This window comes from Synchiropus splendidus, chromosome 4 (genome assembly GCF_027744825.2).
Source record: "Synchiropus splendidus isolate RoL2022-P1 chromosome 4, RoL_Sspl_1.0, whole genome shotgun sequence".
Taxonomy (NCBI): domain Eukaryota; kingdom Metazoa; phylum Chordata; class Actinopteri; order Syngnathiformes; family Callionymidae; genus Synchiropus; species Synchiropus splendidus.
Window position 1 is genome coordinate 12,801,937 of NC_071337.1, and position 16,288 is coordinate 12,818,224.

The 16,288-nt window shown below is 42.3% G+C and overlaps 1 protein-coding gene across 5 annotated transcripts in view; it reads left to right on the forward strand.

Annotated features, from left to right (window-relative positions):
- csmd3b (CUB and Sushi multiple domains 3b) overlaps positions 1-16,288 on the forward strand; it is a 344,162-nt gene that overhangs the window by 264,449 nt on the left and 63,425 nt on the right. For all 5 annotated transcript variants that reach the window (XM_053862604.1, XM_053862605.1, XM_053862606.1 and 2 more), the window contains 10 exons: positions 10-197; positions 268-456; positions 5,056-5,172; positions 5,461-5,676; positions 7,737-7,925; positions 10,258-10,358; positions 10,507-10,575; positions 12,008-12,164; positions 13,057-13,248; positions 16,151-16,277. In XM_053862604.1, coding sequence (XP_053718579.1) covers positions 10-197; positions 268-456; positions 5,056-5,172; positions 5,461-5,676; positions 7,737-7,925; positions 10,258-10,358; positions 10,507-10,575; positions 12,008-12,164; positions 13,057-13,248; positions 16,151-16,277 — 1,545 coding nt within the window. The remainder of the gene's footprint in view (positions 1-9; positions 198-267; positions 457-5,055; positions 5,173-5,460; positions 5,677-7,736; positions 7,926-10,257; positions 10,359-10,506; positions 10,576-12,007; positions 12,165-13,056; positions 13,249-16,150; positions 16,278-16,288) is intronic.

The following is a 16,288-nucleotide window of genomic DNA, read 5'->3' on the forward strand; positions in this document are numbered from 1 at the left end:
ATCCTTCAGATTCCAGACTGAGCTTGGCTACGATTTCCTGGAGATCCATGATGGACCGAACCTTCTGTCTCCATTGGTCGGGTCTTTCAATGGAACCCAAGTGCCACAGTTTCTGTTCAGCAGCAGCAACTTTCTCTACCTTCTCTTTACCACCGATAACAGTCGGTCAAATGCTGGCTTCAAGTTGTTATACGAAAGTAAGTTGTCACCTCACATATCTTTCAAACCGACACTTCTGTTGTGACACCGTCTTCATCTGTGGTCAAGGTGTAACTGTGGACAGCTACTCCTGCTTGGACCCTGGTATCCCTGTCAACGGTATCCGTTATGGGCAGGACTTCTCCATCGGATCCACCGTGTCCTTCGGATGTGATTCTGGTTACAGGCTGAGTCACGAGGAGCCGCTTGTGTGCGAGAAGAACCACTGGTGGAGCCACCCACTCCCCACATGTGATGGTAGATAAACTTTTAAGAATTTATACTTAGCTTTATATGTTTGTGGACCACTGGAGTTCTGTAAACGGTATAAACACAACATGTGTTTTCATGCTTGTGTGACTTGGCAACGACTTGTGCCCCACCTCGCCTGCTGCCCAATGACTGGGATGCTCCCCAGCATGTTTGTGAGCCTGTTAAAGACACAGAGGAGAGCAGTAGGGCCATAAAGGGTCAAGCTAGCTCGCTCAATACAAGTGAAGCTTGAAGGAAAGATGTTTTTGACAGGATCAGATTAAAATAATATCATATCTGGATGTAATGTTTCATCAATTTTCTGTCAGGAATAAACTCAATACATCACCTCAAGTTAAGGGGAGATGCTAGTAAATATTTTACAGCTTGATCAGTCACTGAATATGGAGGGAAATTTGGGAAATGATCATGAAAAACAGCTATTTGCCCTGTCTTCGTATAGCTACTTGATTTTTTAAAAATGTTTTTAGCCATCTTAGGTTTATGATGATGAATAAACAGAAGAGAATTTCAAATTTATATTATCGTATAACCAGTATAAATCATACAGACAAAAGGTGTGCTGTATCTCAGGGACATATTCTGGTTGACCACAGATCAAGTGGCTTTCCATCTCAGCTCAGCTCCTCAGCATGACTGACGGACCGTGTCCTCATGCCAATCCCTCCATCTGGTGACGGACTGGACATTCCAGGCTGTCATACAACCATGTTTATGGAATCAGGGAGATGATCCTCAACTCAGCGCTTTTAACCAGTGATAGCTGTAAATCTTGGCCTGATGGAGCCACCTGGACCAGATCTTCTGTGTTAGAAATGGGCGGAGTACATTGTTCTCATGGGGAAAAAAAACAGTGTTTGCTCTTTTTAAAGCAGCCCACTTACAAGAGTGATGAAATGCGGCCCCTTCACCGTGGAGCACTAATAAATAGTACACCAACAACTCCATGCAGTGATGGGCAGTAAAACGAGTCAACTCTGTCCCTTAAATAAAAAGAGCACTCACAACACACACACACACACACACACACACACTCCAGAGTGCTTTCATCCATCTGCCTCCTTTCTCCCCTTCTCCTGCGCAACCCATGAGCACAAGACGGTTTGAGGTAAAGCTGACGTGAGTCTGTGTCTGCTGTCACCTTCTCTCTCACATCAACCGCTGAAGAGGCTAAGGAAGTGGGGGGTGGGGGGTGCGGTGCTCTCTCTCTCTGTGTCTGTCCATCCCTTTACATCCCTCTGTCTGCAATCATGGCCGAGCAGAACATCGATGAGGAAGGGAGATGCTCTTTGTTTGCTCAGCATAACCACACTTGACCCCAGCAGCTTCTCTCTTTTCCATTTTGTTGCATTCAATTGCAGAGTTGTGTGAGCATGCAAACATTTCTTTACATAGCAGTGTGAAGAAACTGTAAGTCATAACTCCTTACTGAGACTTACTCCGGTCAGTCTAACTTCGCTGGAAGCCTGGGAAAAGATACATTTGTTTGCTAGAATGTTTTATATAATAATCAAGTGCCATTCTAGACATACTTGATTCTTTTTTTTCTTCATCTCTGCATCATCTAGATCAGTGTTTTCCAACCTTTTTAACCTGTTTAAACCCGCGGGAGACTTTATTCACTGAAAACAAAATCCCAAGGCTCACCACCAATGGAACCTAGGCAAACACACAATTGTGCTTTGTCAACATTTTGCAGAAAATGTTTTTCATTTGTGAAAATCTTCACAAACACGCTGCTGTTTTGACATGCTGTTTGCAGAATCTAAGAGCACAAAATGTCTACAGAAAGGGGTGGGCAATATGGCAAACATATATCAGGATTTATTCATTTGTATTAATTAACTGTTGGGATTTTATCACGGTCTCAGATGCATTTTTGAGACTCACCAGCAACTTTGAGACAATTTGGGCAAAACAACATCTCTACTCTAGTTGGGGTAATTTCAAGACAAATCTTACATTCTTTGCCTCAGCTTGCTTATTCACTCACTTATTCTCTCTCTCTTTACATGGTGAGCACATTCTTTTGGTTCTGTGTTTAGTTTTTAGCCAACGTTTAAACAAGGAAGAAAGCTGTCAATAAAGTTTTCAGCCTACGTGTTAGCCGTTAGCTGTATTAGCGCTGCGGTGCAAACAGTCTTTGGCATTGCTGTTCCGACAAAGAGCACTGCATCATTCTGTCGTGGAGGTGTGTGGACAAGTGAAAGGTGCATCAGGTTTAAAAAAAACTCAAGCTTCTTCGCTGTGAGCGTGTGCGAAGAGCAGCATTGTGCGCAGCTCAGTTGCGAATGATGGATGAGTCAACGCATCAGAATAGATCTGTAGAGTATAGAAACAATGTGAGGACAATTGTCTCTGTCTTTAATGTCCTTTGTCTGTCACCCACTTTCCCAGCTGTGCCAGAATAAAGCCAGTCTAATGTAGTGCAGAATACTTGAAAATGAAATGGGTACAGCACAAGGTTGAGACTAAAAATAATTCACCACAAGCTAAACTAAGGCATAAATGTTGGATATGGACAGGAGGTTTTCATGGACTATAAGCTACACAAAAAGAAAACTATACCAAAAAAGTCAAAACAATTTCACTTGGGACCCAAAACAGATTCGATTGATTTTTTTTATTTTTTAAATACATTTTTAAAGCCATTGTTCTGTCAGTGGTTGCCTAGTAAGCAGCATCACACCAATGTGTGTTGAAGAAGAGATATATTCCAACACTTTCAGCTTTTAACCTTGTAATTATCATCACAAAAAACATAATTACTCCACTTGCAGCTGCAGACCAGAAACTGTCACTGCTTCCTGACACATTTGAAAATCTTTTTGTTTGTTTTGTTACACCGGTTCCATGCATGCAGGATGAAAATGTGACAGCCAAAAACATTCCCCTTGTTGTCGTGTCTGTAGGTGTGGATTTAGCTAATGTACATTTATATACAGGATATAAGTTTAGTGTGTGTGCTGCGGTCATGGCACTAAGTTTGGATCAATGCTGTGAGAATGACTTTGTCAGCTGTTTTTTTTCTGTTCAGGCATTCAGTCAAAAAGACACTCATGCAATGGATGACGAAAGAAGTGGAGAATAGTTGATAGAATTTGAAAATGGGGAGATATATCATCTTTCTCACATAGCTCAGCGTTCAACTTCAGTCGCTCTCAGGAAGAAAAGTATCAATAATTAAGAGTGCAGTGTTCATGCAGGTTTTTCGTGCAGGCATGGGTGAGAGAATCCATGTACATTATGAGCATGTGCAAACATGTCGGCGTGCATTTGGGCACCACTTTAAACAGACAAAAATATTTTTCCTCCCTGGGAATTTTAATGCACCAACGTGGCCGTTGAGTCTGAAGTTGTTAGCTTAGCGCGTTTTACAGTTGGGTGGTTTGTTCAACCGTGAATGTGGTTGTGACTGTACAACAATGCACGCTTAGGCAATTATACACAGCGTGGCCCAGTTGGACTGTACAGTTTGCGACAACTTACTTACGTATTCATCACCATGAAAAAGTGGAACACAGAGGCTTCAGTCAGGTACTATGTATGTCCTGTCCGGCTCAGGACTGTTGTGTCTTATGTTTATAACTGAAGAAGAAGTCAGCGTTTCTTCACGTATTCTTCCCCAGTTTTAACTGCCACCAAGTTGTTTAACGCTAATTTGTATTTGTTTACATTAGATAAAAGTGATCCTGGAATAGTTTGTCCCGGTCTTGAAATTGCATCACATCCTGCAAACTTTGCAGAAGTTTTTGGGGTCATTCTAGGCCAGCGAAGCAATAAGGTGACTGTATTTTTCCACTCTGAATCGTTTCATTGCGCATAGCGTTGTGGCTCTAGATCTAATGAAATTGAACTCCTCACAGCAAAAAATACTTTCTGAAGTTGCAGGACTTAATATCTCAGGCGTTTCCCTTGAAAGCTAAAGTCACAAGAACACCTGGTATAGCAAAGGTACTGAAACTGTCCTCTTTACTGTAAGTACGTGCCGTATGATATTTACATTATGAAGTCGGTATTAAAAACAGAAAGCACTTGCTCTTTCATTTAAATTATCTGAATATGCTTTGTTTGTTTTATTTGTTAGGTTTTTTCTTACTTCAGCAAAAAAATGAAATGCTTATAATATAATTATAATATAATATATATAATATATAATATAATTTCGGGCTCAATGAGTTGAAGCTGTGGAAAACTGGGTGCAATGTTCTGCAATACAAATGGGTTGGAAATGTATTAAGTTTCTTAACAAAACCATACATATATCCAAGAGCATTTCTGCTCCTTTAAATTAATAAAATTATGATTCATTGAAAAAAAAAAACATAGCAGCAGCTAATTTGTTTGGTGTAGGTCATTTTATTGCTGATGCATTCACTCTTTTTCTTTTTTTTTTTTTTAAGAAAGATGTAATGCATAACACAGGCAGGCAAAATGTTTATTTAAAAAAAATGTGCAAAATATGTGATGCTGGCAGTAACGTATGACCTTTGTAGACATTGCTGTGAAACTTTAAAACCATATGAAGCGCAGTCTGGTTCCCGAGCACTTACTTCTTGTTAGTGACTGTCTGTATCTTCCCAGCTCTCTGCGGTGGGGATGTGCGAGGTCCATGGGGAACCATTCTGAGTCCTGGATATCCTGACAGCTACCCTTCATCTCTCAACTGCACCTGGACTGTGGAAGTCAGCCACGGGAAAGGCAAGCCATTTCACACTTCTTAACTGAAGGAGGGAGAAGAAGACCAGACAAAAAAAAAAAATGAAGTTAGAGGGGAGAGGAAAGGATCTGGCACAGAGATACAACAGAGTAATTACGTTTTAATAGCAAGCACCAAAATATTAGTGTTAGTAATTACGATGCAGTTAAACCTAACAAAGCTTGTTTTTGTTCAGTGTGTTCAAATGTTGCATGGGAATCATTTCTTCCTGCAAACTACTTTGTATGTCTTTATAAAGGGAGTCTCATCTCTCTCTTTTCTGTTTGCAGGAGTCCAGTTTCAGTTCAATTCCTTTCATCTGGAGGATCAACACGACTACCTCTTGGTTACTGAGAACGGGAGTTTTGTGCAACCACTGGCTCGCCTGACTGGCAACGAGTTGCCAAGCAACATCAATGCTGGTCTCTATGGCAACTTCAAAGCTCAGCTACGATTCATCTCTGACTTTTCGATATCGTACGAGGGCTTCAACATAACTTTCTCTGGTAAATCTGAAATGTTTTAACGCCGCATGCAGCCACAGGCTTTGATAAAAGTGTTGGCCGTGACAAGTGTTTGATATGCTGACTGGTCCAGTCTATGACCTTTTGATGATGAGTTTTTACACTACGTAACTGTTGCTCCTTAGTCATTAAAATGTCATAAATTGCATGACAGTATAAAAATAAATAAATTGGTGGCTGATTGCTGAAGGCGACCATTAACCTAAAAAATGTGAGTTATTAAATAAGTGGCAATGTAAGTTGCATATTTTACTTCAAGCTAAAAATGATAACAATGGTAATATTTTGAGGGGGTAAAATCATGCTCAATGTTGTGAAGTGGTTTTCAGAATTGAAAAAACAGGTGGCTGCGATTGTGTGAAGTCTTCAATGAATTAAAAGTCTGGAGCTTTGAGGTCAAAGAGATTTGTTGAATGAACCATTTAAAGAAAACTAGCAATACGCAGAGACTTCATACACTTCAGCCCAGGAGCTTGTTTCACAAGGCTTTAGAAAAACAGCAAACACTCCTCACTCTCTTGTTTCAACCAGACCATCCAAAACAAACTAATAAAATACACAACGCGCAGTAATGAAATGCCTTAAATACGGATCAACAACTCAAACAAACTGAACCTTAAAAACTAAAAAATGTGGATGTAAAATTATGAATAAGATCCGGTGAGTGCTTGGATAAAAGCCATCGAGTATGTGCAACTCCACCTTTGGCTCAGTGAGACGCACATTTTGACCCATTGCGCGTGACTTTAGCGGGTAAAGAAAGAGGAATAAGTAAGAGACCTATTCCTAATCTTTCACCTCACCATTCATCCTTGCTGTACGTTCCACTGTGGTCTCACTCTCTGGACTTCAGAGCCCTGACACAAGTGACTTGAAGATTCCGTCTTCAAAACCCACATGGAACGGCAACAAAACTTAATCATCTCTTCTTGTCTCAAAAAATATGTTGATATTTGGTCAGAATTTTTTATGTTTTCTTTCTAGCAAACAGACAAACGTTGAAGTACTTACACAGTGATGAAACAGTGGCGTGGCATCATGAGTATCTCAAATAAAACACAACACAAGGGAGTACCACAAGACAGTCATACATACAAATGATATCAAACATTTGAGCAACTGGTGACTTACATGTTTTCTTGTTACTCTGCAGTCTGTATGAGGTTGCTTTGAATAATAAAATACTTTCTATTTAGTGAAGTTGAACAAACAGCCTCTTTAAAGCACATCAGCTTTTGCTCTGATAGTGTGAATTAAAAAACACATCATTGTATACACCAATATTTGACAAAAGTTGTCTTCATCTTGGAAGTGACCATCAAAACCAAACAATTATAAAACCATCCAGAATGTTCTTTCTTTTCTGAAGCCTATTTCGCCACCCTTTTGTTAAACTTGCTGAGTTCATGTAGTCTTCACAGTCGGCCTCAAGGACGTATCATAAAACCTACTGAACAGTTCACAGAAGCTGAAATAGAGCATTATACTCAAAGTCGAATGCAACTGACCATTAAATTAACTACTTAACTAAGTTAAGTTATACTGCGACGACAGGAACTTTGGGGTGTAGCATTCTTTAAGATGTTGAACGTCAAATACCTTCTAAATATTCCGTTCAGCATTTGTGTCCACTATAGACCTGGCTGCTAAAAATGAAACTTTTTGTTTTCTTTTGTTTTTTTAAGACGACAGTAGCTTCACAAATATGACCAACAGCTACTGATGTGCGGCCTTGCAAGTCCCACCGTTTTGCCGCTAGCATTCGTGTTGACACAATTGGATGAATCTCATTTGCATTTGTTTCTAGCACAATGATGCGATGTTTTATTTCAAGAGTGGGACTGAAGTAAACACCAAAGCACAACACTGGCCATAGAAACCTCATTATGAATATTTGACCTAGAAATTTGACACCTAACCCACTCATTGATGCTCTGCATTGTACTAATGCCAAGAGCAGATGAAAAGGCACATACAAGATGCAGTGTTTTATTTGAATATGCTTTGCATGTTTGAGGAAACCATCCATTCATTCCCTACAGAATACACGCTGGAGCCCTGTGAAGACCCTGGTATACCACGCTTCGGCCGAAGAAATGGCTACAGTTTTGGCATCGGTGACACGTTGTCTTTTTCCTGCAATATGGGATACCGCCTTGAGGGTGCGCCAGAGTTAATCTGCCTCGGCGGCGGACGGAGGATGTGGAGCGCCCCGCTGCCTCGATGCGTCGGTGAGTGAGAGCATGAATTGTTTCTACAAAAGCTCCGTAAGCTGCAGCACAACACAACAAAGTTGCAACTGACAATTCTACTGAGTTTTTAGTGCTACTTCATGCATAGAAACAATCTGTTCCATTTTGCTTGTGAAACGGCGGCATGTGACATAGAAGTTGCTCGAAGTAGCTGCTTTTTCACTGCCAAGTTTCTCCACAGGAAGCCAGAAAAGTTTGAGAAATGGTTATCAACAGAAGTCCAACAATTTCCGCTTCTATTGTTCGTAACTCCGCAGCCAAAACTACAGTTGATGTAAGGGAGTGAAATCCCCCAGAGTCTATTTACCTGGCTGCTCTGCTGCCATCATTAGGCTGCTTTTCAAATGCAGATTTTAAGATATTACTCTTCTCCAAATTCACTTCAGCAGAGTGCTGCAACCGCATCATTCACCTTTGTGATCAGCTAAGTTAATGCAGAGAGAGTCGGCCCTCAGTCTGGCTTCTGAGAGGATGTTTTTAATTGCCTCCAAAAAAAGGAAAGTATTATAGATGTTCCCCTTTGTTTTTATGCAAATTCCGTTGTGCTGTTTGTCACTCCATGATGGACTGTAGCAGCTCTGGTAACATCCAGGCCTTTGATTTAAGCAGTCAATATTGATAATCACATTAAACATATTTTTGTTTGGTTTTCCGTTGTAATGTATGTTTCCATTTAACAAATGGCTGTCTAATGTACACATATAAAACCTGCTTGAGTGTGAGTCAGCCAAGTTCCAGTCAGTCGAGGAACAATAAATGTCAGCGTGAGTTCTTACGTCGGGACTATCCTGCCTGAATTACCATCCCGTACCACCTTTTAAATTAACACCTACTTCACTCAAGGTCATTCCGAGAGGTGAGCCCCGACTTTGTTTCTCTACTTTTGGCTCATCCCTTTGTCAGCGTGTCTACGGGTTTCCTCCGATTAAAAACACACTCGGTCTGAGTTTCTATCTTTCCCTCTCGCGCTGACTTTTTGAGGACTCTCAGAGGGATCACGGACACTGCCGCATCTGATCGGACGGATTAGGAGTAAGGCGGGGATGTGGGCTGGCACCGACATCTTTCAGCAGATCTATGGATAGGATTATGAGATGGCAACAAGCCGGGATGTGTGGTTTGGTCCGTTGGTGCTCAAGTGGTGGGTTGCTTGCTCTGTGACCTCTGGATGATGAGAAGAAGAGATGACCTTCTTTTTTTTTTGTCATATTATTGTCAGGGGAGGTGTTGCGAAGGAGGTAGGTGTACAAAAAAAATGCATTTTTGCTTGTGTGCTTACACCTTCAGTAATGTAGATGTGAAGACCAGTTTGGACAGCAGAGTGATGTTTTTAAAATATATATGTCAGAATATTTAGCTTTGGCTGATCTCTTCTTGAAAGGCTACATTCTTTCTGAAGTTATTATTCTTTAGAATCGGAATGGTCTGAACTGCACTTCTCCACTTAAACTTGTATTTATTGATTCAAGGAAATTCGTGAGAAATAAGAGGTGAATTAGAGTAGTAAGATCAAGAGGAAAGGAAAAAAAGAGGATACAGTCGGGGGGGGAAAAGGCTGATTAAAGTAGAAGAGGGCAAAAGAGCAATATTCTTATCGAGGCAGAGTGTGAGAGGCAGCGAGAGTGCTGGAGTTAAGCGGACAAGAGGAGGAGAGTGGGGAGGTAATTTTCTAAATGGAAAGTGTAGCCGTGTGATTTATTGAAGATATGACAGCTGTAATATGACTATTACACAAATAGAGACACAATGAATGGAAGAAGGGAGGGAGGGGGGGGAGGAACCCGAGACGCACATATCCAGGGCATGTGCGAGAAGTGCTGAGTCGGCAAATCAATTTGTGGAATTATCCACCTGCTGTGTTTCCTTCTGATATATGGCTGCCCATACAGCAAATGAGCTTGTTCTGATATGACTGCTGCACTTTCGTGACAGAGTAAAGCGAAATGTTTGTCACATTAACAGATCTTTTAGACGGTGTCTGACGGGACGTGAAGGTCGGTGCCGCACGCGGCGCCTTCTAATGGTGTCATGTGTAGAATAGCAGAGAGGAGAGTCGAGCTGCTGAGGTGGAGTTGTCACCGCGCCACACAAAACGCGGTAAACAACATCACAGGTAACGTCCCTGGAAAAGTGGCTTGCGTCATGCGATTTAGTCGCCACAGATGGGAAACTTTCAAGGCGGGCAAAGCAGTTTTATCGAAAATAGCTGCATACCTCACTGGCTGATTCATTTCTAAGTTATTGTGTGTTTCCTCACTCTAAGACAGTGTTCACGACAGTTGCGATACATGTCTTTTGTCTGTCTTCCTAGCGGAGTGTGGCTCTTCAGTCATAAACAATGAAGGAATCCTGCTCTCTCCGAACTATCCCATGAACTACGACAACAACCACGAGTGCATCTACAGTATCCAGGTAACAGTGTTCTGCTTTGATAGTCTGCTCAATATAATAATACAGTTCTCGAACGGAAAATCATGTTTTCAATTAATGTGGTTTTCAAACAGCCACTCGTTTTGTGTCGCTACTCGGCGAGCTAATTTAAGTTTGTGTGGGTGAATAGGTACAAGCAGGAAAGGGAATCAACATCTCAGCTCGGACTTTTCATCTCGCGCAGGGAGACATACTGAAGGTAAGCAAAGTGTCTGTCAAAGAAATGAAAGTGTCTAATGTATGCAGGGCTCTCAAGTTGTGATCTCAGCTCCGGTGTGAGATTTGCTGCCTTGAGCCCAGTGGAGGAGCCGTCGGACGGCGGCGGCGACCGCTCTAACAGTGTGCAAGCCTTTGGCTGTGATAGTTCAGAAAGTTGTTTTCAAAAGTTAGCCTTGTGTCTGTACAGTTTTCCATCTCCTATCCTTTTTTCCTTAAGCAATTCGACTCTATATGTCTGTCTGTCTGTCCTTCCATCCATCCATCCATCATCCATCAATTTATTCATCCATCCATCCTCCCATCCACCTGCACATCCATCCATCCTCCCATCCACCTGCACATCCATCCATCCTCCCATCCACCTGCACATCCATCCATCCATCCATCCTCCCATCCACCCACATATCCATCCATCCTCCCATCAACCCTCATATCCATCCATCCTCCCATCCATCCATCCATCCTCCCATCCACCCACATATCCATCCATCCTTCCTCCCATCCACCCACATATCCATCCATCCTCCCATCAACCCTCATATCCATCCATCCTCCCATCCATCCATCCATCCTCCCATCCACCCACATGTCCATCCATCCATCCATCCACCCACACATCCATCCGTCCTCCCATCCACCTGCACATCCGTCCATCCATCCTCCCATCCACCCACACATCCATCCATCCATCTACCCACATAGCCACCCATCCTCCCATCCATCCATCCATCCTCCCATCCACCCACACATCCATCCATCCATCCATCCTCCCATCCACCCACACATCCATCCATCCATCTACCCACATATCCACCCATCCTCCCATCCATCCATCCATCCTTCCATCCACCCACACATCCATCCGTCCTCCCATCCACCTGCACATCCGTCCATCCATCATCCTCCCATCCTCCCACACATCCATCCATCCATCCTCCCATCCACCCACACATCCATCCACCCACATATCCATCCATCCATCCTCCCAAACATCCATCCATCCATTCTCCCATCCACCCGCCCATCCATCCATCCTCCCATCCATCTGCACATCCATCCATCCATCCTCCCATCCACCCACATATCCATCCATCCATCCTCCCACACATCCATCCGTCCTCCCATCCACCTGCACATCCATCCATCCATCCTCCCATCCACCCACATATCCATCCATCCATCCTCCCACACATCCATCCGTCCTCCCATCCACCTGCACATCCGTCCATCCATCCATCCTCCCATCCTCCCACACATCCATCCATCCTCCCATCCACCCGCACATCCACCCATCCTCCCATCCATCCTCCCATCCACCCACACATCCATCCATCTATCCAAAGTAGACCTTCTAATTGCAGACACAGAGGGATGAAAAGACCCTTTGTGATATTTTGTTGTTCATCCTCCAGATCCATGATGGCAAAGACAACACGGCTCATGTTTTAGGAGCATTCACCGGTACATCCATGTTGGGCCTAACGCTGATTTCCACTTCAAACCATCTGTGGCTGGAATTCTACAGCGATGCGGAGAGTACAGGCGAAGGATTCAAACTGGTCTACTCCAGTAAGTACAAACACAAGCAACATGCAGATACACTGTTATGTACGACTTTGATCTAACGGCTTTCTGTTTAGTTATTATAATGCAACCTATTTCGCTGCGGTAAACACGCTTTGTTGTTAATCAGTGGCCGCTAGTCACGAGTGACTGGTTGTTGTGAAACCTCGTGATATAGAAACAAATGAGTTTTAATTTCAAAAGTAGATTCATGGGCTCTCTGTGGAAACCACAACATAATTATCCGAGCGCACAATCATTAAAAGTCCGACCCATGCTGAGGGAGACATACCGAACAGATCACTCAGCGCTTGTTGCTGAAACATTTGTCCGACACTGAACTAGCGGACGATCCTCGCCGCGCACCGCCGCGCCTCACAATTACCAGTCAAATAACAGCATGTCGTCTCTGGTGATGCGGAATGTCTTTTCACTGTTATGAAAATGTATATGTAATTTATTCACAACCCCTGGAACTGGTAATTGTGCCGTGTAAAATGCGAGACACAGAAGAGGAAAGTAGCTTACTTTGAAACACGCCATCATGCTGTGAATTATTCGCTCCGTGTCAGTGTCCTGACAGGTTTATTAAGATTGCCGAATTGATTAGAGCACCTTTTTAGGGATTTAGACGCCTAATTCCTGCAGTCGACAAAATTCTCAAGATTCCTGATGCACCTCGACGTCAGGTAACCTGGCAGCTCAAATCCGCACCAAGGTTTAATAGGGATTATGTCCTTATTCATATTCCACAGGAATACCAATTCCTAAAAAAAAGTGGGATCACCATGGCAACTGCTTGGATGTAGCAATACATTGAAATATGAGCCAAATGTGTTTTACTCTCTTGCCTTTTCTCACAAGATGCTGAGATCCATTGGTCTTTTTCCCCTTCTAGGTTTTGAGTTATCCCACTGTGAGGACCCGGGGGTGCCACAGTTTGGCTTCAAGGTCAACGACCAAGGTCACTTCTCCGGAAGCAGCATCACATACAGATGCGAGCCGGGTTACACCCTGCACGGGGCGACCACTCTCAAATGTATGACAGGGGAAAGGAGAGCCTGGGACAACCCGCTACCCTCCTGCATCGGTACGTGTCCGCCACTAAGAAAGCGACGCACTCATTGACATTTCTGCTGCGTCTGAGCTCCAAAAAAATGTGCCGTTTCCTCCGCAGTCCTGTTTATTGGATTTGCTGCACAGCTACCTGGGACCAGACAAAGAAATGCGTAGCATATGTAGCAACAGCTGCACAAACAGGATTAGATTTACTCAAGAAAATGACAAAATTAGCCGGCTCTTCTGTTTTCAGTGTTTCCACTCTGCTTTCCCAAAACTGATTGAAGCGTCAACATGTTCTCCAGCTGGAATACTTTATTCAGTGCCAGCAATCCTGCAGGCTGCACCCAGTGAAAGTAATGAAGCAAATTCACAGTGAATATGAGATGAAAAAAAAATAGTTATATGGGAATGACCTTTGAAAATCATGGTTTATTCATGATGTGTCATTTCCAGATTTTCCATCGCAGTAAAGCAACAATCAAGCTCAATTCATGAGATGAGTTCATTACACGAGACTGTAACTCACCCAAGACGGTGACAATAGTTTAACTCAATGAACAAATAGGTTGTAGAAAATGAAAGAAAAATGGAGCCACGGGAGAAAGTGAAGGAGCGGTGGAATTGCTCATGACACCACTGTGAACAGCGATGGTACCCGGCAGTTTAAGAGATGAGGAATGGTATCAGCAGTGCATCAGAAAAGCCTCTATAAAAATAACCTAATCCACTGTGGCCGCCTTTTGGTGGAAATGCATAAAATACACACGAAAGGAAATAAGGAAAACCATTTTAGAATATAAAGAATATATTTACCCATTAACTAGTAATGGCTAAAAAACAAAATGTGCAAAAAATAGTCAGAGAAATTACTACAGTTTTAGTCTGACCCTCATGAGGGCTGCAAAAATACAGGCAAAGGGCCACATATGGCCCCCGGGCCACACTTTGCCCAGGTGTGTTGTAGAGTGGCACTCAGAGAGAGTAGACATCTGTCAAGCAGCTCAGTTACCATCTGCCAATATATGTTTAGTTTTCACTCAATACATGTATTTTATATTTATAACTTGCTGCTTAGTTACCTAGGTTGGACTCTCGCTGCCGTGTGGGCTACAGTGAAGTCGACAGGAAAAATCGAAAGTCTGTTGGTTATCCCATAATAATTTCCAAACATTTCATTGACATAACTTCTTCATTTTTATTTTTTCCTTACTGACTGACAGATAAATGCTACCAAAAACATAACCCCCTTGGCTCAGGGAAAAACTTGAAATCAATTTAGAACCACTTTGCAAGTCACTTAGCCTGACTTTCTTTTCAACTCCAGCACTCTCTGCTTCCTTCCGTCGTCAAACCGTTACTATTGACCTGCGACGTTCATGCTCTTTCTTCTCCTTCACTTAATCTCCTGTACATGTCAATACTCTTCCACTTACATTTCCTTCGGTCATGGGGCCGTCATTTTAGGTTTGCGCCTTGGAACTCGTGACCTCATCGCGGCTACTTCTTTTGGATTCATTTGCTCATGGAAACTACTGTGTAATGGAAAGAGGAAAACAGATCTATTTAAAAAAAAAAAAAAAAATAAATAGTAAACCTGGTCATGTTTCTTTGAGTGCCACATTTTTTTCAGTCTGGCATTTCAATACTTGTGGGAAATAGTCATAAAACTTCTATTTGCATACATTATTATTAATCCCAAAACACACAGAATCCGAAAACACCAAAACAATAAACTATTTATTGACAATTGATGTACTATTTTTAAGAGTATTTGAAATTAAAAGGGAACATGGTTTCGAAAATAATAGTAAGCTGCTTTGAAGCTTGGCTTTTTGTGGTCAAGGACAGATGGTTGAAACTATAAGGAAATTCTATTAATTCCTAGGTAATATTTTTCAGGCTTTCACAGCAACTGGTTTTACTTATGTAGAGTGTGGTATTTTTGCATTGCTCAATGACTTTGAATAGTTCTGTCTAGAAATCTCTTGAAGGCTCTGAAACAGTACTCCAGAAAAAAAAATCTATGTGCAATGTTTTCATTCAGGCTGAGTTCATGTAATCCCACTGACAAAGCACAAAGTGCCACTTTGAATATTAATGGCAATCTGCTGTCATTTGCCAGGCAAGTCAGTCTCCAGGAAAACCCACTTTTCCTTCCACACGCTTTTCATTTTGGCTATTATATTCTCGCATTAAGCCCCTAACTAAATTGCAAAACTGCTTCTGCAGCACCGCAACAGATGGCAACTATACGAAGAGCTGCGAACTTTCAGGATGCATTCAAAACTGCCTCTTCCTGGCTTGGTATTCCTGCTTGAGAAGTACTTTCTGCTCTGCCATCAATAATGTAGCATTCATAAAACCAGCAGCTGATATTCTCTGACTTTAAATTTTTGCTATGACACACCGTGACCTCACCCCATCTCCAGCCTTAATGTTATATTGCTTTTTATTATTACTCATATGCTTTCTTTCTTTCTTTCTCATAGGATTCTTTCTGCTCTTTGGTCGTACAAATTTTTAATATTGCGCCGATTACTCAAGATAATATATTCTAGTGACAGACACGAGAGCCTGAGGGAGACGGAGCGCGGCTAAAGGAGGCGAAGTGAGGAGACTGTGAAACATATATCAGAGGATAAACAAAGGGAATTATCTCGTGTTATGTAATTTGGAGGAATTCATTTGGGAGAAGTGTCGAATTAGGATGATATTTCTTTGTTGGCAAAAGATACGAAAGCATAACTTGTAGAATCGCTTTCCCATTTGGCTGCAAACTTATGCAAATCTTGTTTCCGTGAAAAAAACAGAAAAGCACTTTTCACTTGTGTTGTCGTAACCCAGAGTTGCAGGTGTCACGCCGTAAGGACGGACACTGTTGACTAACCCTTGCTAGGAAGGATGGAGTAAAATGTTCTTCTTCCGTGCAGCCGAGTGTGGCGGTCGCTTCAAGGGGGAGTCATCAGGAAGAATTCTTTCGCCAGGATACCCCTTCCCCTATGACAACAACCTTCGCTGCACCTGGACCATAGAGGTTGACTCAGGGAACATTGTCAGGTAGTTCAAGA